The sequence below is a fragment of the Dryobates pubescens genome, chromosome 9, assembly GCF_014839835.1.
Source record: "Dryobates pubescens isolate bDryPub1 chromosome 9, bDryPub1.pri, whole genome shotgun sequence".
Taxonomy (NCBI): Eukaryota; Metazoa; Chordata; class Aves; order Piciformes; family Picidae; genus Dryobates; species Dryobates pubescens.
Window position 1 is genome coordinate 25,052,636 of NC_071620.1, and position 20,751 is coordinate 25,073,386.

At 38.2% G+C, this 20,751-nt stretch overlaps 1 protein-coding gene across 3 annotated transcripts in view; it reads left to right on the forward strand.

Annotated features, from left to right (window-relative positions):
- Window positions 1-20,751, forward strand: part of TRIO (trio Rho guanine nucleotide exchange factor) — a 255,068-nt gene that overhangs the window by 155,526 nt on the left and 78,791 nt on the right. For all 3 annotated transcript variants that reach the window (XM_054164267.1, XM_054164268.1, XM_054164269.1), the window contains exons 21-31: window positions 2,674-2,796; window positions 4,711-4,905; window positions 5,008-5,123; window positions 5,677-5,743; window positions 6,469-6,578; window positions 7,042-7,111; window positions 7,549-7,638; window positions 10,437-10,529; window positions 12,781-12,892; window positions 16,421-16,611; window positions 19,253-19,354. In XM_054164267.1, coding sequence (XP_054020242.1) covers window positions 2,674-2,796; window positions 4,711-4,905; window positions 5,008-5,123; window positions 5,677-5,743; window positions 6,469-6,578; window positions 7,042-7,111; window positions 7,549-7,638; window positions 10,437-10,529; window positions 12,781-12,892; window positions 16,421-16,611; window positions 19,253-19,354 — 1,269 coding nt within the window. The remainder of the gene's footprint in view (window positions 1-2,673; window positions 2,797-4,710; window positions 4,906-5,007; window positions 5,124-5,676; window positions 5,744-6,468; window positions 6,579-7,041; window positions 7,112-7,548; window positions 7,639-10,436; window positions 10,530-12,780; window positions 12,893-16,420; window positions 16,612-19,252; window positions 19,355-20,751) is intronic.

Sequence of the window (20,751 nt, forward strand, 5' to 3'; positions counted from 1 at the left end):
CAAGCTTCTGTTTGACAAATTATTATGCTTGTTAACTTTTAACACACACCTAATTTGACCAGGGAGGCAATATTTTTCTCAGATGTTGAAGGGAAAAAAAACCACCTGGTTAAGCTGATTTTCAGTTCTATAAAACTGGCAAGTTGGATAACTCTTTAAGCAGTAATAACTGAATGACTTTGGTTTTGCAATTCTGTGTGTATGTGGTTTTGTGGCATCTTGCATGGTAGATCAATCTGTCTTGTTGAATTTTTCAGTACCTACCACACACAAAAAAGGTTCCGTTCAATAATGACAACAGAAGCCATCAAAATAATTAGGAGGTTTAGTGGCAGAATTATTAATTGGAGTGATTTGCAATGTTTTTTTACTCCTTTTATTTATTTTTTTAAAATTGACTATAGGTCAAAGAAATGAGGTTGTCTGTTCATGTTCTGCAAAAAAGGATGCAATGTCCATAATGTGGAATATAGTTAGAGCTACTTTAAAGGACTCAAAAATTAATATCTTTTTTTCTGACAACCAATGTAGACAAGGGCTTAATTACTAATGGCTTCTTTTGATCTTTTGAAAGATTTTTAAATTCTGTCTTTCATGCTTTCGTGAAATAATGCAGGATAAATCTTAGAGTGAAGCTAAAGACAAATACATCTCTAAAACAACAGTGCTCTGTTCCCTGCCCCACCTTAACTCCAGCCTTCTGCCAAGGACATGACCTACTTGCTTTTGTATAGAAATTACTGAATAATAATCAAACACTGAAGATAAAAGATGTTAGCATTTTCATTGTAAATCCCATTTTTCAGCAATCACCAGTTGTCATCACAAAGCGAACTAAACTGTATATGAACTCCACAATGAGAAGCCAAAAAATGGAAATGTTGCTGTCTGGATTTAGATGTTTTTTGTTTAGAAGTTGGAAGAATCCAACTTTGAGCCTTCAGACCTTGATGGCTGCAGTGGGATCAGATACCATAGTAGTTTGTGAGGACCTTCCAGAGTTAAGGACTCACTAAATTAATTTCTTCAATTCTTGTCTAGTGTAATAAACCCACCAAAAAAAGGTAGAAGTTAAAAAGCTGAAACAAGATGTATCAAAATAAATGTTACCAGCAATACTCCCTGTCCATATCAGTCTTCACTTGCAAATACTTGCATCAGAATGACAGGGGATATATTGTACAGGTGATTTGTTGAAATGTTCCATTTCTTGACAATAGTCCAACAGTTACTGCTTTGTTTCCATCAAACGTAGAATCTAATCTCATCAGGCTTGCATCTGCATTTGTATGTGATTAGGTAAATAGCATCTTAGCATTTGTATTCAGTGTTGAAGCCTGAAGTCATTCTATTCACTTTAGGTTTTGTAACAAAAGTCAGAAGTGTCCTAAAAGTGAAGGGAAGAGAATCAAAGTCCTTTGATCACAGCCTTGATAAGCTTAATGTAGATTATGCCTTTTCCACTTCAATATAAAGTTATGCTCTTGAAAATACCTATCTGCTGTCCACCAAGATAAAACTTTTCCTGTTTCAGGAGATGTGTATATATAAAAGGGTAAATTGAAAGTATGAGACTTCCTAGCAATCCACAACTTTTTCTGTTGGGGTATTAATTTTTTTTTGTCTCGTGCTGTATGCATGCACTGAAGGCACCAAAGATATACATGCATTTAGTAACAGGACAGTTGTAAGCAAGATGTATGAGCTTTTTGAACATCTCATGTTGGCTTTGTCAGAACCAAAAAGTTTCTAAGTTCCTGTGGTCCTGTGTACTGCTGTAGTAGGCTATATTCACATCTGCAAAACAACGTGATGTCAGTCTTCAGTTACGTTTTTGTATTTTTACTGCTATGCAAAATTTTGAGAGGACTCTCTGTTTTTGCTGATAGCCAGAGAGTATAATTCCTCACAACCACTGAGTTACATTAAAAGGGCAGCAAATATTAATGTGGGTAGATTGTAGATAAGATAATAATGTGGGTAGATTGTAGATAAGATAATAATGTAATAATAAGATAATAATGTAGATAAGATTATAGATAAGAAAATAATAAGATAAAAGATAATAATGGTTCATAACAGTGAGAGAATAAGGTGACAGCATGTGGAAGGGAAACAACTTCAGTTAGCAGTTCTTGTCTTTTATTACCTATACATACATTATTTGGCTGAACTGATACATCTCACCATTCCTCCTCTGCTGCAGGTTTGATTTCATGTCAATTAAATAGTGAAATGACTGTTAAATCTTAAAAAGTTCAGACTATGAATTTGGCAGTATTATGTATATTTTTACATGTTGGAAAATGTCTGTTTGAGTACAGCTGTCCTTTGTTCCATCAAAAAGTGGTATTTTCTCATTTGGGGAGTATACATAGAAAAATGTAGGCATAGTCAGTTAGAATCTTTTAGTAGTAGACTACTACAGTCCTATAGTAGTAGACTTCCCTGAAGTATTCATTTTCATGTGTTGGTTGATTCACTGGGCATTGTTTCATAGACTAAGTGAATTATTTTGGAATTACTGATATTGTAGAGCTGATTGTTATGCGTGACAGAGTAAAATTTACCTGTGACAAATCAGTTTTTGTGAAATGCTGATTACAGATGGTTTCTACTGGCAAAAATATGTTGTCTTCTCTCTTACTTTTCTTTTGCTACTGTTTTATTTAGGCTTTAGAATGGATTCATGACAATGGAGAGTTTTATTTATCCACACATACTTCCACTGGCTCTAGTATCCAGCATACTCAAGAGTTGTTAAAAGAACATGAAGAATTTCAGATCACAGCAAAGGTAAAATAAATATTGGTAATATTTTGGGGGAAACAGAAAAAAGAAAGTAAAAACAAACATAAAACAACAACAAACTGATTAAAAAAAAACAACCATAAAAACCCCACAACCAACCAATAAAAAAAACAGAACAACCCAAACTCCCACCTGCTCCCAAAAAAGTCCACAATGATGTGTCCATTAAGATTTGTTTACTTGCAGTGGCTTGCTTCCTGTATTACTTCTGGAAACAGAATAAACAAAAATATAATCAGAAGGTAATCATTGTTACTGGAGCTTCGTGAGCCCTTTGTACTGCTGATTTCTCATTACAAAATCATAACAAACCTACAGCCTTGCAGGGCCTTTGATTACTGCTTTTATGTCTTCATGCCTCTGATTACTGCGTGTTCATTTAGGACATAAAATACAACAAGGCATATCATTATTCATATTATTATAATTTAGTTAGACAATAGTAGAAAAGTTAAAGCTTTACTTTTTAGGCTACTCAGTTTATAGGTTAGTCAGTTTATTATTATTTGGTTGTAACTTTTGGAGCCACAGCAGCATTGTGTTATTCTACGTCTCTGGAGGCCTTTACACAGATGCAGATGTCAGTGGTGAGCCTTACCACTTTTCACGCAGGAAAAGGCAGTTTACAAATAGCATGTGACTGAAGTACCTGGGCTTATGTAGCCTTGTCTGTCTCTGTTTTGTTTTGTGACCTTTTCCAACTGTTACCTGGTTTCCACCTCATGGCTCTCCAATCTTCACAGAGAAATAACATGTCTGAAGAAAGTAAGCAATTACTTACTTGTCTGAAGGACCATTTCAGAAGAGGAATCTGGTCCTGGGACATATGGGAAGGGAGAAAAGGGAATACAGAAAGCACAGAGATGGCTTTTGCTTTTCAAGTGTGCTTTTTCTGAGTTTTGCCTCCATCCTTTGTTCAGCTGGATGCTTTACAACATGCAGAGTAGCAGGGCTCTCCTTGTTTCCTCTGTCAGCAAATGACGTGAGTGCCCCTTTTGAAAGTGTTTTGTTAGTGCCACTCCTTTGCCTTTTGGCTACCTGTTGGGAGGATATATTAGCTTTTGCTAATTCCACAGTGAAAAGAAATATTCAGATGAGGAACCATTAGGAAAGAAAGGGTTTAAGAAAAAAAGGTTGGCCTAAGAGTCAAGTTTTTATTGACTGTTTTGCTTAACTCCCTGTTACAAAGGGTGCTGACAGGACAGTTTACACTGACATGGTTTTAGAGAGAGAGAGAACTGAAGGTATGAACTCATGCTTTGTGGACAATCTATTATTTCCTTGAAAGAAAAGCGCATTGTCTTAGGCAGCTTGCCAGTTGGAAAAAGCACTTAGTTACAGATTTGCCAGTGGCTACTTGTCGTTAGTTTCTTTTGAACAACTGTGTAACAACAAAACATAATATGAAAAAGATCTAAAGAATTGACTTAATCCATTTAAGTGTAAAGCATGTGAGACTTACCGCCATTTCAGTGTACAGATGAGGTAGATTCTTGAGACTGCAGGCCCAGATCCAATACCAACGCTTCTGTGGTAGTGAACAAAATATCCTCTTGGCATCAAACTGCTTTGTTGTTGATACAAGGAGAATGTCCATGCTCTGAAAAATTTCCCTAGCAGAATTTAATGTCTGGGTTAGATATGGAGCACATTTTTGAAAGAGAAATTAACAACCTGCTTCTGGTTGTGTAATAATAAAACTCAAGGTAACCAATATTCATCTAATGCTGTTTCTATTAAGAAAAAGGTGTCTGTTCAAAGGAGTTCTGGAAAGAGGGAGAAGGACTCTAGCTCCTTTGATAGCTTCTCCAACTGCACTTATAATAGCAAGCTAAGCAAAATTACCCTCTTCATGACAGGTAGAGCTAGTAACTGTTCGATATTTTCCTGTTTTCATAGCAAACCAAAGAGAGGGTGAAGTTGTTGATACAGCTGGCTGATGGCTTTTGTGAAAAAGGGCATGCTCATGCAACAGAGATTAAAAAATGTGTCACAGCAGTGGATAAGAGGTACAGAGACTTTTCCCTGCGCATGGAGAAATATAGGACCTCTTTAGAGAAAGCTCTGGGTATTTCCTCTGATTCCAACAAATCGGTAAGAGAAATTTGAGTGTGATGACAGACAAGCTTGCATTTGATTTAGCTATTGTTTTCTCCTGTCTCCTTCCTTAATCAATTCTTCCTTTCTTTAATAAAGAGCAAAAGCTTGCAGCTGGATATAATCCCAGCCAGTGTTCCTGGGTCAGAGGTGAAACTGCGTGATGCTGCACACGAGCTTAATGAAGAAAAACGAAAGTCTGCCCGCAGGAAAGAGTAATAAATTTATTTATTTTTAATCAATGAGAATACATAAATCCATCTTGATAATGAATAGACTGTCATGGCTTGTCTGACAGCTTAGAAATTGGATAAATGTTGAAAAGAGAGTGATATTACTCAGCAGTTTCTATTGCCATTTATTCACATGCTTTTACTCAGAGATAATTATAGCATGACAGAATCTTAAACACTTAAAACTATGTTAGACTTCTTCTAACATCCTTTTTTTTTTTTTTTTGGAAATAATGTGTAATAGTGTGTAAGGGGAGGAGGGAGGACAACAGCTAAAGGACTGTAGCAAGTGAAACGCATTTGAAAACTAATGCAGTCTTCTTCCCCATTTCGCTTTGCACTTGTTAATAAAGGAGGACTGTTACCTCTTACGTTTCCTTCATCTGTAGTCTCTCTTCACATTTCAGTTCTCAGATTTTCCTTGCAGCAACGGAAAAATCAAAAGCTGATGAGGAGAAAGATGTATTCTGGTTATTATACATTCATAATGATCTAACAGACTGAGATTTGATCATTCTTTCTGTTGTCACCTAAGGTTCATTATGGCTGAGCTAATTCAGACAGAAAAGGCTTACGTAAGAGACCTCCGGGAATGCATGGATGTAAGTTTTCTTTTTTCACTGGTCTTCAAAGGCAGGATTCAGTCCATTGCTTTCTGTTTATTTCTGGTTTTAACAGCTAAACATTATGGTTTGCAATCATAGGATTAAATTCAGCATCTTTTCTGCTGTTAGAAAGAAATATCTGATAACAGCTTTGGAATTTTTCCTATATGTTTTGCTTTTGTCAGTACTAAGTTTCAGCATTTGCTTCTTTCACAGTTCATAAACGTGGTATTTTTTGAGAGAGGAGGAGAAAAAGGAGGGGTTTACTTTATTTGCTTTGCTAGCAATAGAGATGAGCTTGTGTTAATTCTTTTATTATCTGTATCACATGTTCTGCTAGTAGCTGACATTTTGAATAGAAATTCAGATAGGTTCCATGGAAAAGTGCCCAGTAATTGTTACACTGAAGCAAGTAAAGTTCAGTGCTAGCTGTTGCACAAAGCAACGGCTTCTAGACTGAAGACTCGACCTTGATAAAGAATATCCTGAAGCATTAGAGGTTGTCAGGAACACTGTACATTTTAAATGATGATGTTTCAGGGTCTATGTTAAATTGTCACTTTTAGAACTTGGATTTTGCTGTTACTTGACATAACAGGTATTGTCACAGTTGGAGATGATGTTGCCTAAGTTCTCTACAGGAATGCATGTTTACAGATACGGTGATTCTTGTGTTCAGAGTTTATAGACACTTCTTTCATGAATCTTTTTTTTCTGGGCAGACCTATCTATGGGAAATGACAAGTGGAGTTGAGGAGATCCCGCCTGGTATTGTAAACAAAGAACACATTATCTTTGGAAACATGCAGGAAATCTATGAGTTTCACAATAAGTGAGTGACTTATCTTCCATTTCCATATTACTCTTAAATCCAAATGATGACCTGAGGGATTTCCTAATGAAAATATTGTGATTATAAATAATGGACTGTTTTCCAGAAAAAATGTAAAGGATTTCTTCTCACATTGCTAAATTGCTTCAATTGTTGTTTTTTTCCAGCCAGGGAAGTACACCATTAGAGACTGTCTTTTTCAGTCTTGGACAATTTTCAGGTTTTAAGAAATTACTTGGATCAGTTTCAGACCTTCATATCAACATTTGTACTGAATTACATTTATACATTAGTTCTGTAATTACATCTTTTTATCCATTTCTGTTATTGTTAACTCATACAGTTGCTAGGAATTACAGCAAGTTTTCTAGTTGCCTTTATTCACAGACAATAGATGAGTATTAGCTGCTCTAATGAAGGTGTTTCATGTGCACTGTACTATTTGTTTCTTTTCTATTCATAGTATATTCCTCAAGGAGCTGGAAAAATATGAGCAGTTACCAGAAGATGTTGGACACTGTTTCGTTACTTGGGTAATGAAATCAGACTTATGTTTAGAAGTAACAAGGGGAGAGAGGGAGCACAAGGGCATGGATTCTTGCTCTCAGGTCACTTCTTAATTTGTAAAATTCATAAAAGTACCTCTTCCTTCAAATTTCAGTAAAAATGTGTCTATCTTTAACTGAAAAAAAATACAAATAAACAAACAAAGCAAGTTTCCCAAATCTGCATTCAGGTTTTGTTTTACATCTTTGTCTTAGGTACGAATAATGTACTTCTCATACATTGCTATTGTTTTCAATGTTACTTGTCTGATGTATTTTCATATGCTGGTGGTTTGAAGGGGAAGATAATTCTGCATAGGTTGATTTCTTGAAAGAGAACATATGCTCTTTGATAACTGTGTAAAAACATTGGGATAGAAATGATGCTCTTAATAACCTATGCAACTTTACATTTTGTTCTGCAGGCAGACAAATTCCAGATGTACGTTACTTACTGTAAAAATAAGCCAGATTCCACCCAGCTGATATTGGAACACGCAGGAGCGTACTTTGATGTAAGTACTTTGTGTCTATCTTAAAAGTTTGCTGTAGCATTTTCAATCATGTACTTGCTGTTACACTGACTTCTTAAGAAACTTGAAGTTTCCTGGTAGTAATGCTGCAAGTTAGTGTCATATTAAGAACATCAGTCCTATCTCTCACATGGCTATCTTACATTGCTCGGTTTTTCAAAGCCGTCATATCAAATGAAGTTGGTGTTATGTGTCAAGCAATTCAGAACTGGGTTCCAACATCAACAACTAAGACATGAATCTCCAGTTCTCACAAGCACAGTCTGCAAATTTTAGCATTTTTGTGTGCTTAGTTTGTGTTACAAGTCATAAAGATGGAAATCCTTATTAACTATTAGGAGCACCTTTACACTGTAGTGTACGTATTGGTAACTCAGCTAACTGCAACAGTTCAGAGCTGCTAAACCGACCACCTTGGTTATTCAGTCACAGTGTTACTTGGTCTATGTGTAATATTCCATTTAAGAAAAGACAAAAATGTACCAGCTTTTAGAGGATTTGGGGAGAGATTTTGGTCACAGTGAATTAAGTTTTAGTTGAACACATATGTACAGATTATTTTGATAGAGCACTCTCTATATTTTTTGGTTCTCAAAAGTAGAGGGAAATGTGTTTTTTTAAAATAAAAACAACTGAAATTCTTGGGATTAATTTCCAAAGTTTATCACTTAAAAGATGGACACTCTAAATACTGTAAGGTAAAGGCTTTCTGTGAAGCCTCTGTTAAGTTTTCAGTGTTTGAAGAAGAGCAGGTATCCAGAGCTCTTCATGCCCTAACCCACATAAAGTGGATTAAAAGCACAAAAATCTAATTTTGTGTGCAGGTAACTTCAAGAGGTCCCATTCATGCCACTACTGGGTAATGTGAAAATGTTGTGTTTTATCACGTTTTGGGAATTTCTGATACCATAATCATCTGTCAAGTGATAGAGCTGTTGTGCATAACTTGAACAACTCATTCTGGAGATCATGTCTCAGCATGTGTAGGAAAAGAAGATTGTCAGGACTAGGCAGCATGGGTTCACAGAGGAGAAATCATGCTTAATTAATCTAATAGCCTTCTGGGTGGTGTGACTAGCTGAATGGATGAAGGAAGAGCAGTGGATGTTGTATTCAGCAAGGCTCTTGACACTGTCTCCCATAATATCCTCACAGGTATGCTTAGAAAGTATGGATTAGATGAGTGAACAGTGAGGTGGATTGAGAACTGGCAGAATGACAGAGACCAAAGGTTTGTGATCAACACTGCAGTCTACTTGGAGGCCTGTAGGTAGCAGTGTTCCCCAGAGGTCAAGTGCTGGGCGCAGTCTTGTTCAACATCTTTGTCAGCAGCCTGGATAAAGGGATGGAGTGCACCCTCAGCAAGTCTGCTTATGATACAAAACTGGGAGGAGCACCTGACACAGAAGGAGGCTGTGCAGCCATTCAGTGACTCCTGGATGGGCTGGAGAGTTGGGACAGGGTTCACTGTGAGACGAAGTTCACTGTGAGTCAACAGTGTGTTCTTGTGGCCAGGGTGGCCGGTGGTCTCCTGGGGTACATTGAGAAGAGTGTGACCACCAGGTCAAGGGAGGTTCTGTTTCCTCTCTACTCTGTACCAGTAAGGCCACATCTGTAGCACCATGTCCAGTTCTCAGCTCCTCAGTTAAAGGGTGATGGGGGGAACTACTGGAGAGACTAACATTAGGCTACAAAGATGATTAGGGGACAGGCTTTTCCCTGATGAGGAAAGACTGAAAAATCTGAGGCTGTTTGGCCTGGAGAAGAATTAGAGGGGATCTTATAAATACATATAAATATGTCAAGAGGATAGGGCCAATCTCTTTTCAGTGATGCCCCATGATAGAATGAGGGGTGTTAGATACAAAGTGGAAGATGGGACGTTCCACTTCAACATGAATTAAAACTTCTTTACTGTGAGGGTGACAGAGCCTTGGAACAGACTGCCCAGAGAGGTTGTGGAACCTTCTTCTCTGCAGACTTTTGAAATGCACCTGAATGTGTTCCTGTGCAACCTGATCTAGGTAAACCTCCTTTTAGCATGGGAATTGGACTGGATGATCCCCAGAGGTCCCTTCTAATGTGATAACTGTGATAACTTCTGTTTGAAAATACATTGTTAAAACATATATAATACTGTGGTAAGTAGTAAATACATGAAGATCAGCCATGGTCAGTGCTTGAAATTGGAAATTATCCCTTCTAATTATCATTTAATTTTATTTTCCTTTAGGCTTTGTAGAGCTCATTGTTTGTAAGCGGCTTTCTTTTTTTCCCAAGCTGGGTCACCCTGTTCCTTTAGTTAGAAAACGTTACTTGGTGCTCCCTCTTGTGGGAGAAAATGCTTTCTGTGACTAAGTTAAACTAACAGGTGTTGCTAAGAAACCTCCACCTCAGCCTTCCTGTGATAGGCCTCGCTGTTCTCTGGAACACTGAAATGAGTATCTTCTGCATGTAATAAAAGAAATTGAGATTCTGTTTTTTTTTAAAAAGGCATTGTCACATGTTAAACATCTCTAATCATTGCTATTTGTATTTGGGGTTGTGGAAACACTTCACAGGTACCCTTCGAGCTAATAATCTTTTGTTTATACAAAGTGAGCAAGCAGATGCACAGTGTAATATTTGCTGTGGTTTGAATATCCTGTCCTCCTGGGGTTTTTATTTCTCCTTGCTAAAATAGAACGAATAGCTAATTTATATTATTGCATAGACCTCAGAGCAATCTATATCTGAGTGTTGGTGCTCACAGTCCTCAAATGTTACCTTTTTTCACGTAGGAGATACAACAACGGCATGGACTGGCCAACTCTATCTCCTCTTACCTTATCAAACCTGTGCAAAGGATAACAAAATACCAGCTTCTTTTAAAGGTCAGTATTAATTCAAAGGTCTTCATGTGATTCTGCTGTTCCTAAGAAGATAAAGCTCCTGCTGAAATCAAGAGGGTAGTTTTACTCTGCACTCTAACAGCATCCTGTGCGGGCTCAAATATTACTGTGAGATTTTTTAGAAGACCATTGAAAATGAAAATGTGTAAATAAGCAGTTTGTTTTCCAGAGTCCTGTAAATCAAAGAAGCTACCTCTCTACTGGTGTTTACTTAGGTAATGTAATTTGCATTTCCAGATTAATGGCCATGGACAGGCACATTTTTGTAGTGGTTTCTCCAAAAAAATTTGGTAAGCCATTAGCTATGTTTATAGTATCAAGTACTGCAAAAGCTACGTTTTTTTAATACATTTATATATCTACAACTATATTATAAAAGATATATATAAACTATATGAATATATAGATATACACACACACACACACACTCACTGACTACCTGTGCAGTTGTTGAGTAAACAGTTATCTGTAATGTTGCCTGGAAATGTCAAGTAAATAGTAGCTCTTAAAACTTTAGTTAACTGATGCCTCCCTTTTTTACTTAAGAACTGCTATGTGTGGTGGGTTGAAGTTTCCCATTCACATTAACTAAGCACAACTAACTCAGAAGCAAATGGAAGCTGTATTTACAAATGAAAACTACACTCTACAATGGAATGCAATGAATATGTTGTTAGGGTACATCTGCATCCATCCCACACATTTTATCCAATGAATTTGTTTAAAATAATCTTTAGTTTTCCTTTTTACACCCAAGAGTGAATTATTTCTATTTTTCTACCTTTTCCGCTTGAAACCTGTAGCTTAATTTTGAAGGCATAGCCTAAAACTGCCACCCCATGGATGACTGTTTTCTAAAATGTATTAAAAACATTGCAGGCTATTTCAGGCCAAATTGAATGGAAGCAACGCTGTCATTTTAAACTGAGAAACATTGTATGTTCTTCCCTTGCCACGTGATTAGCTTATAACTTAGAGAAATGGTCTATACCCTGCTGCTACTCTAGACTGTTTCAGAATTTCAAAGCGTTGATTCCAACAATTATTTTTTAAAAAATCTGAATATGCCATAGGCACTGCATTATTGAAGTGATGAGACAGGTCAGTTTCACCAGTGTGTATGGAGTGAGATGTCTCTCCTGCGTAGTAAAATTAATTTATTTGATGGTGGTTGCTGGGTCTCCTTTTTCATCCCCTATAAGAGAGCATAAAACACGAAAGGATGGAGACCCAAAAACTTCAATGATACTGTTTACACTAGTAGAAGTTCTGTGTATTTTTTCCACATGGTATTGAAGCTGTTCCATGCCTCTGGAGGATATTTAGTTATACTCACTTCTCTATGGAGCTGTTACGCAAAATTTAAGCATGATGATGTAGTGTTCTGATGTGATGGTGGTGTTGGGAATTAAATGCAAAGGAAAAGAAAAGGGAGTTTAACCTGGGGCAATTAATTGAGTCTTTGAATACTAGCAGCAACTTAATATGCCCTTCTGGTGATGTAAGCTACATTTTATCTTGACATTGTTCAAATATTAAAAGGATGTGTGGAAATTTGAATGTCACCTTAGGTGTTATGTTAATATCTGTGGGATGTTGAAGGGGTAGGGAACTGCATAGCACAAAATCCCACTACAAGTTTCAGGATATTCCATTCTTAAATTTCTATCCAAATGTTAATTCTTGCTTGTATTCAAAAGTTTTCTCTGTAGGATGCTTTTAACTGTGTGAGCACTGAATAAGAGTAATTAATGGAATATTTAAATTGATACAGTGTAGGCCTCTTAGCAGCAGCAATACAGAGCAGTAGAGCAAAGACTGACATGGTGGGGGTTGGATGCCCTTTTGTGTTGTCCTGCTTTCTACTGTTTTCATGACTTGACAGCACTGTTGTTCTGAGCCTTGATGTAGCACTGCATCTGATAGCTGTGTCAGTGCTTATCATAAAAAATGCAGTCCTTAGTGTAACTTTGAAAGATTTCTTGTAAGAGTTCTTGTTAAGCAGGTATCTTGTTTAAATAATAGGTGGTTTACTGAAAGCTTGGGCTGCTCCTTGAGGAACAGATCATGATAAATACAAAATACGCTTTCATGTTATTGGCTGAGTAAGAACTTGAAAAAGATTTTTATATCCCAAAAATGATACTTTGCTCATTAGGAGTACTTGGGTTATCTGTTTTATTAATGTAGAAATACATGATAGAGAGTACTCATGTGTGCTCATCTGTTGCAGGAGCTGCTCACATGTTGTGAAGAAGGTAAAGGTGAGATTAAAGATGGCCTGGAGGTAATGCTTAGCGTGCCAAAGCGAGCCAATGATGCCATGCACCTCAGTATGCTGGAAGGTAGGATTTAAACTGGCTTTGATCAGTACTGGATCCAGTTTTGTTCAATATCTTCATCAATGACCTGGATGAGGGGATTGAGTGTACCTTCAGCAAGTTTGCTGATTATATCAAATGGGGCAGGGGTGGGGAGGAGGAAAGGGCTGACACACTGGGAGGCCGGTTGGAAGGGACCTCCAATGGTCATCTAGTCCAGCCTCCTCTGCAGTAAGCAGGGACATCCTCAACTAGATCAAGTTGCCTAGAGCCCTGTCAAGCCTCACTTCGAATATTTCCAGGGATGGGGCCCAGACCACCTCCCTGGGCAACCTGTTCCAGTGTTCCACTACCCTCATGGTAAGGAACTTGTTACTGACATCCAATTTAAATCTGTTTTTCTCTAGTTTGAAGCCAGTGCCCCTTCTCCTATCACTACAGGACTTTGTAAACAGTCTCTCTCCATCCTTGTAGGCACCCTTTGGGTACTGGAAGGCTATTAGATCTTCCTGGAGCCCCTCCATCTCCAGGCTGAACAACCCCAACTCCCTCAGACAGTCCTCACAGCCAAGCCCCTGATCATTTTCATGGCCCTCCTCTGGATCCACTCCATCAGGTCCATGTCCTTCCTTTGGAGTCCTAGTGGACAGCAAAAGTTATCCATGGGACACCAATGTGCCCTTGTGGCCAAGAAGGGCAGTGGTATCCTAGGGTGCATCAAGAAAAGTATGTCCAGCAGGTCTAGGAAGGTTCTCTTCCCTCTGTACTCTGCCCTGGTGAGACCACAGCAAGAATGCTGCATCAGATTTTGGGCTCCCCAACTCAAGAGAGACATGGGTCTGCTGGATAGAGTCCAACAGAGTGCTACAAGGATGATAAAGGGACTTGAACATCTCTCCTATGAAGAGAGACTGAGAGAACTGGGGCTGTTTAGTCTTGAGAAGAGAGGGCTGAGAGGGGAATCTCATCAATGTTTGTAAATATCTGAGGGGTAGGTGTCAAGATGAAGTCTCTTTTTGGTGGTGCCCAGTGATAGGACAAGGAACAGTGGGTACAAGCTAGAACACAGGAGGTTCCACCTCAACATGAGGAGACACTTTCTTGGCAGTGAGTGTGATGGAGCAGTGGAATAGGCTGCCCAGAGACATTGTGGAGTCTCCTGTGGAGACTTTCAAAACCTGCCTGGGTTTGTTCTTGCATGGCCTGCCCTATGTGATCCTGCTTTGGTGGAGGGGTTGGATTCAATGATCTGTAGAACGCCCTTCCAACCCCAAACGTTCTGTGGTTCTGTGATTTCCAATTCAGTCATATGTAGGTTAAATTTGTTTAATAAATTTCTGTATTACTATACATTGAGAAGATCTGGTGATGTGAGCTATTTTTTATCTTTGTGTTTTATATACCTTTTATATGGAACCATATAAAATGTAACCTTACTCAGGAAAATTAATTGTTGCAAAGGAAGGATACAGTTTTCTTCATTTCTTTCAACGTTCTTTTTGTCCTGATCTATGTCTCTGCTACTACAGATATGAAAAATATGTAGATTAACAAAGTTTTGTACTACTCACCTAAAGTGTACTAGGTGAATGGCCAAATATGATAGCTTTAGCTACATTTGCCAGCCAGTGTTCTTGGCTTCATTTATAGGAGTGTATTAGAGGTAATTTTGCTGATTTGTAAAACAAATACTTGCCTTCAAGAAATTGTCATATTTACTTCTTTAGACTTGATAGGGTGCTTGGTTGCATGGTTTAGTTGATTAGGTGGGTTGGATTAGTTGATAAGTTGAACGCGATGATCTTGAAGGTCTCTTCCAACCTGGTTTATTCTATTCTATTCTCTTGTCTGTGAGACTTCTGGTTGAAATGAAATGTATCTTCTGGCAGTAAAATGTCACCATAAGCCAGTTTAGCCTGAGCCTCAGCCAGAACAGCATAATCATGTTCATTGCAGACAGTGGAGGTCGCTTGTAATGGATTCCATGTGCTTTGAACAACATCTTGCCAAGATGGGTTTTGTAATTGGCGCATTATCATATATAACGATGCCATCATATATTTCATAATAAAAGTGGTTTTCTTTGACACTCAAATTTTTGTAAATAAAAGCAAGGTCACTTCACTTTGCAGTTGGTGAATAAAGATACAGGTACTTCATGTCAAGATTCCTTTTCCTCCTCTCTGCTTTACAGCATGGAGCTTGTCATGGAATTTTCATTATGCTGCAAGTTACTATAAAACTCACCTTGGTTTGGCATGTGATCCTTGATCCTGTGAACGCTCAAAATCACCTCTCTTCTCTGATTTTAAATAACAGTGTTGTTGGTCACTTTGCAGGACCAGTTCCAAAAGCTTTGTTCAGGAGATAGTGCTAGTATAAATACTGGCCAGCTTTGATGGTAGTCTTTTAACAATGGGAGTGCAACTCTGGAGAATATCCTAAACTTTCACATAGGTTGACTTTGTAACAAATCACGCACGTGTTGTTGAGTCATCCCGTGTTAGACAAATACCAGTGAGTGAGCACATTTCCTCTTTATGTCTCTGGAGGATTTTGAATGAACATCCTGATGCTACTTGCCTCTGATGCTTTCCATACTGTTGCCCTATTTTGAAAATTGAGAACTTGTTTTCAGAGAATATTGGCAAGTGTTTTAAAAACTTAACTTTACTCAGAAGAGTATAGTGGACTAATTTCTGCTATCAGAATACAGAATTACGCAGGTTGGAAAAGACCTCCAAGATCATCAAGTTCAACCTATCACCCAACACCATCTAATCAACTAAACCATGGCACCAAGTGCCCCATCCAGTCTCTTCTTAAACACTTAACAGTGATAGTGTCTCCACCACCTCCCTGGGCAGTCCATTCCCTGCAACTTAAATCTGTGTATTAAACTGGGAAAACACTGTGCCACTACAATGAAAGTAAAATTGTTGATATTCTCAATCATAATCCTTATATATCTTAAGGTAAGTAATTCAGCTGTTATTTCTTTATTGTGGATCAGTGCTGGAGTGACTCAATGTCAGGCTGCATCTCCAAACTACCATCTTTTTTCATGCCCTCTTGAAACATGTTTGCATGGTCGCTGCATGTATATTAGGGAAACTGTATCACCAGACAAGGTGACATTTGGAAGCTTGCCCATGTCTGAACAACCTGATGTACTCTTTCTGTCCTTGCAAATTGCTCAAAAAGCTTGTAAGAGAAATAATTTTCATCATGAAAGTGGTTGCCACAAGCTGATATAGACAGATCTGTTTTTTACTGGTGAAATACTGCCAGAAGGTGATATGCTCCTTAGAGCTGGATCTCTAAATTTGGGCATAGATTTGAGCTACAGTTACATTTAGTATATTGCAATGTTGAAATCAAGTCTTGCTTTCAGTATGGCTTCCTTGGAAATCCTGCGTTTTGGAAGCTGTATTATGGGGGGAGAGGGAATGGGAGGGAAATTATATCATTTTAAAAACAGAAACTTTGTTTTTTAATTTCCTTGTATTATCAATTTTTCATGGTGAACCTTTCCTCTCCATGTGTTTTTAGGCTTTGATGAAAATATAGAATCTCAGGGAGAGCTCATCCTTCAAGAATCCTTCCAAGTATGGGACCCAAAAACTCTAATTCGAAAGGGGAGAGAGAGGCATCTTTTCCTTTTTGAGATGTCTTTGGTTTTCAGTAAAGAAGTAAAGGACTCCAGTGGAAGGAGCAAGTACATTTACAAGAGTAAACTTTTTGTAAGTATGGGACAAAAAGTGATCATGTTTAGAAAATTGCCTGGATTAGACTGTGACTAAACTCAGATTACTTAAATGTGCCTGAAGAACAACTATTATAGTACACTGAAAGAACAGCCTTGGAATATGTAGAGTGAATCTTAAAAGTTTGCTGCTTTGTCATGCTTTTGAGGGAAGAGTAAGCTGAAAGTAAGTACTGAAGGCTCCATGTCAGTCCTGGTGTGTCAGAACAAAGGAAAATAAAGGTTGGGCTGGACTGATCTTGCCTTAATTGTGTGTGATTGCTGGTTCTTCAAGGCTTATTTGTATAAAGCTGAAGGATGGAAGGAGCTGAAAAGCTTCTTTCATCTTGCTTGTTTACTGTTTCTGTAGTAAGGATTCATTTTGATGTATATCCTACACATACTGATATGGAAAGGCAAGAGCTCCTTCTTATAGAAGAGGGAATTTCAGAATGTTTACTGAGACTAGCAGTCTTACAATGAAGTTTTGTAAATAAAATGATAGCTCTTATGGTTTACTGAAATGTGTGTAAGTGGATGTAAAGATGGGAATGCTTTTTCTTTTGATTAAAAAAAAATTCAATATCTACTCTTTCTTTTCTCATCTGTACCACATATGCCTTGCAAAATGTGACTCTGAAATTCATATCCTTACCTGTCTCATTGGATGCCTTGGGCTAGATCAGTATTCATGCTTTGAAAATTTAGGTAGCCAAATAAGAAAGAAGACAGTACCCCATGTTTTGCTTGTTTTGCTGTGCATCTGTCAGAGGCAACATTAGCTTTTCCACCAGACAGTTAGACAAGTACTTGAAATTATTTCCTCAAAATCACAGTCTAAAAGACATTATGGTTCTTTTGATTCTGTTGGGGTATATGACTCAGTCAACATGGTTTGTATATATGTGTGTGTGTATATATATATATACATACATACATATATATATATATATATATATACACTGAGCCTTTTCTCCCTGCTTCAGATTTTTTCTTTATTCTTTCCCCCTTTACACCTCTATGACCACACTGGTGAAACAGCTTGGTTCAAAAAGCCCTCTATTCCGTATCTTACTTTGTGTAGTCCATCCTTTTATTTCCAACACTTACTCTCCTTCCTAGTAAGAAGTAGCTAGCAGGTAACACAACGGCAGCTGTCTTGTTGATCGCACCTTTCTTTGGTGCTCTCCAAAATCTGAAATACAAAGAACTTCTGGTGTACTGGAGCATAGTATCAAGTGCCCCAAGGCATTATGTGGGAAGGGAGAAAGAACTGGAAAATCGTTGTCATATCAATTTATGTAGCAAAGACTTAGTAAGAGCCTCGGGTCCTAGGGATATTGTTGGGAATCCTGAAGACTTGTGCCTCATTTCTAAAATACAAGCATTCTTTTTGCCTTCATATTCTATTTGGCAAAATATCCTGTAGCACAGCTTACTGTTGTAGCAATAATTACAGTTTGATCTTCAAGATGCGGAAAGCACATGTACTGATTTGAGCTACAGATCTTTTTTTGTACATTATTCTGTCTCCAGCCTCTGGAAGGTAGTTCTACAAAACTCTAGGCATGCTGGTATCTTGGTTTCCCCAGCACAAGATACTCAGTGGTGTGACTTGTATTAGTAGAAAAACATGTTAATGAACTGCTTTGGCAAGAAGTAGAGTCCAAAAGCAAATTCCTAAGGAGGACTATGGAAACAAGGCAAGCAGGTGCTATTTTGCCAGAATACTCTCCCAGTCACCAGTAACTGGCAGTTCAGGGGCTTCCTCTCCTGAATGTTTTTTCTATGCATGCAATAACTGCAACAGATTTTTTTGGTTGGATTTTATGCAGGCTCAGCATTTACAGAGTTCTTTGCAAACAGTTGTTATCTCTTGTAATGAACTGTGTATGTGCTAGTGATGATGCGTATGAGGGGAAAACAGTTTCTAATAAGGTAAGAAAGCTTAGCAGCTGTCTTTTAGAGTAAGGTTTCTTATCATTTGAGCTATATTTATTAGTTTATAATTTATTTTTTTTGGAGCACAGCCTATACAAATTGTTTAACTGGAAGCCAAATTCACACAGTTGAGATGTTCTAGTTGGAAAGTGAAAACATTTTGGATGACAATTAGCTGACATTAGAAAATTCCTGAAGATCTGTTGTTAACAGATTTGTCCCACAAAATTCTTCGGGGGAAACTGCATTTCATGTTTAAGGAAAGAAATACATTAGGAAGGGCTTCTTTGGCAGAAGACACATCAGAGTTTTAGAAACATATCTTAAAATAGTGAGTATTCCCTGGTAGAAATCAACAAGGAGAGAAGTCAACACTTATTTTTAACAAGCACCTTTCTAAGAATTGTAAGGCTTTTAGTGTCAAGTCAAACATGTAAAATAATCTATTTGGTGTTCAGATTATAAATGCTATTTATTATTACTTTACAGGAAAAACTGTTTAGCTTGCAGTTCTTCCTTTTTTGAAGAAATCCACCACTGCCACCAGAATAAAGGGTTCTTTCTAGCACTTTAACCTATAAAAATATCTTTACATATCTTTAAATAGCAGAGTTCAATTATTTATTCTGTTAGCATCTTTTTGTGGCTTCTGAGGAAAATAATACCATGTCATCCTAACAAATTCTACTTAATTTCAGACTTCGGAACTGGGTGTCACAGAGCATGTAGAAGGAGATCCATGCAAGTTTGCTCTATGGGTTGGAAGGACACCGACTTCAGACAACAAAATTGTTCTCAAGGTAATTTTAGCAGATGTATTTGTATAGTCTGTACTAAGTCTTGTAGTGTTAATTTGTTGGGAAGGCAGCAATCAATGACTCTTCCTGCTTTGAGAGGGACAGCTACCGACAGATAATTTCATGTGTAACAGATGTGGCATATATCTAACCCGTGTCCTTGGCAACAAACAGGAATCTTTGTGATCTACTGAAGAATTAAAGAAACTTGCTTCCACAAATCATAGTAGGAAGGGATTTGATCCTATCTTGTCCTATTTGATCCTGTTTGATCCAAGCTCCTCTTCTAGAGCTTGAAGGCTCAGCCGCTAGCTGATAGAGCAGCTGATAAGCCACTGACAAATCATGTCATCATGTTGTATTTCACACTCAAGTCAATTGCTGCTTGTTGGTTATGATAGCTTTTTCATGGCCCATGTTTTTATGCAGAAATCAAAACACTTCAAAAGATGTTATGTCTTTCTGCAGACTACAAATTTTTCTGAAGATACTTACCTTTGATTGAGAGTGTGTGCAATGTCTATACATTTTATGTCTGGGAAACTTCTAGGTGTCAGTAATGTTCTTTGCCTAGCTAAAGTAACGGCTAAATCCATTTTTCCTGTGACTCTGGTATGTAACCTGGGACCTGAGTTTCAATTGGAGAAGTTTTTTTTAATACCTGCCTAGTGGATGAGGGAAGTGATGTGCACATTGTCTACATGGACTTTAGTAAAGCCTGTCTCCCACAACATTCTCCTTCAGCAACTCATAGCTCAAGGCTTGGATAAGTGCACTCTGCACTGGATAAAAAACTGTCTGGATGACCAGAAGTGACCCAAAGAGTGTTGGTGAACAGAGTTAAGTCCATCTGGCACCCAGTTACTAGTGGCGTTCCCCAGGGTTCAGTACTGGGGCCTTCTCTTTAATATCTTTATCGATGATCTGGATGAGGGGACTGAGTGTACCCTCAGTAAATTTGCAGGTGACACCCAGCTGGGAGGCTTTGCAGCAGGACCTGGACAGGTTAGACTAATAGGCCAAGGCTAATTGTATGACATTTAACAATGCCTCTAACTGGGTCATAACAACTCCAAGGTAACTGGCAGGCTTGGAGATGTGTGGTTGGAAATTTGCAACTCTGGGAGGGACCTGGGGGTTCTGGTTGACAGTCAGTTAAATACGAGTCAGCAGTAGGTCCTGGTGGATAAGAAAGCCAGTGGCATCCTGGCTTGTATTTGAAACGCTGTGGCCAGGAGGAACAGGAAGGTGATCATCGGCCTGTATATGGCACTGGTGAGGCCACACCTCGAGTACTGTGTTCAGTTCTGGGCCTCTCACTACAGGAAGGACATTGAGGTTCTGGAGTGTGTTTAGAGAAGGGCAGTGGGGCAGGTGAAGGGCTTGGAGCACACAGACTA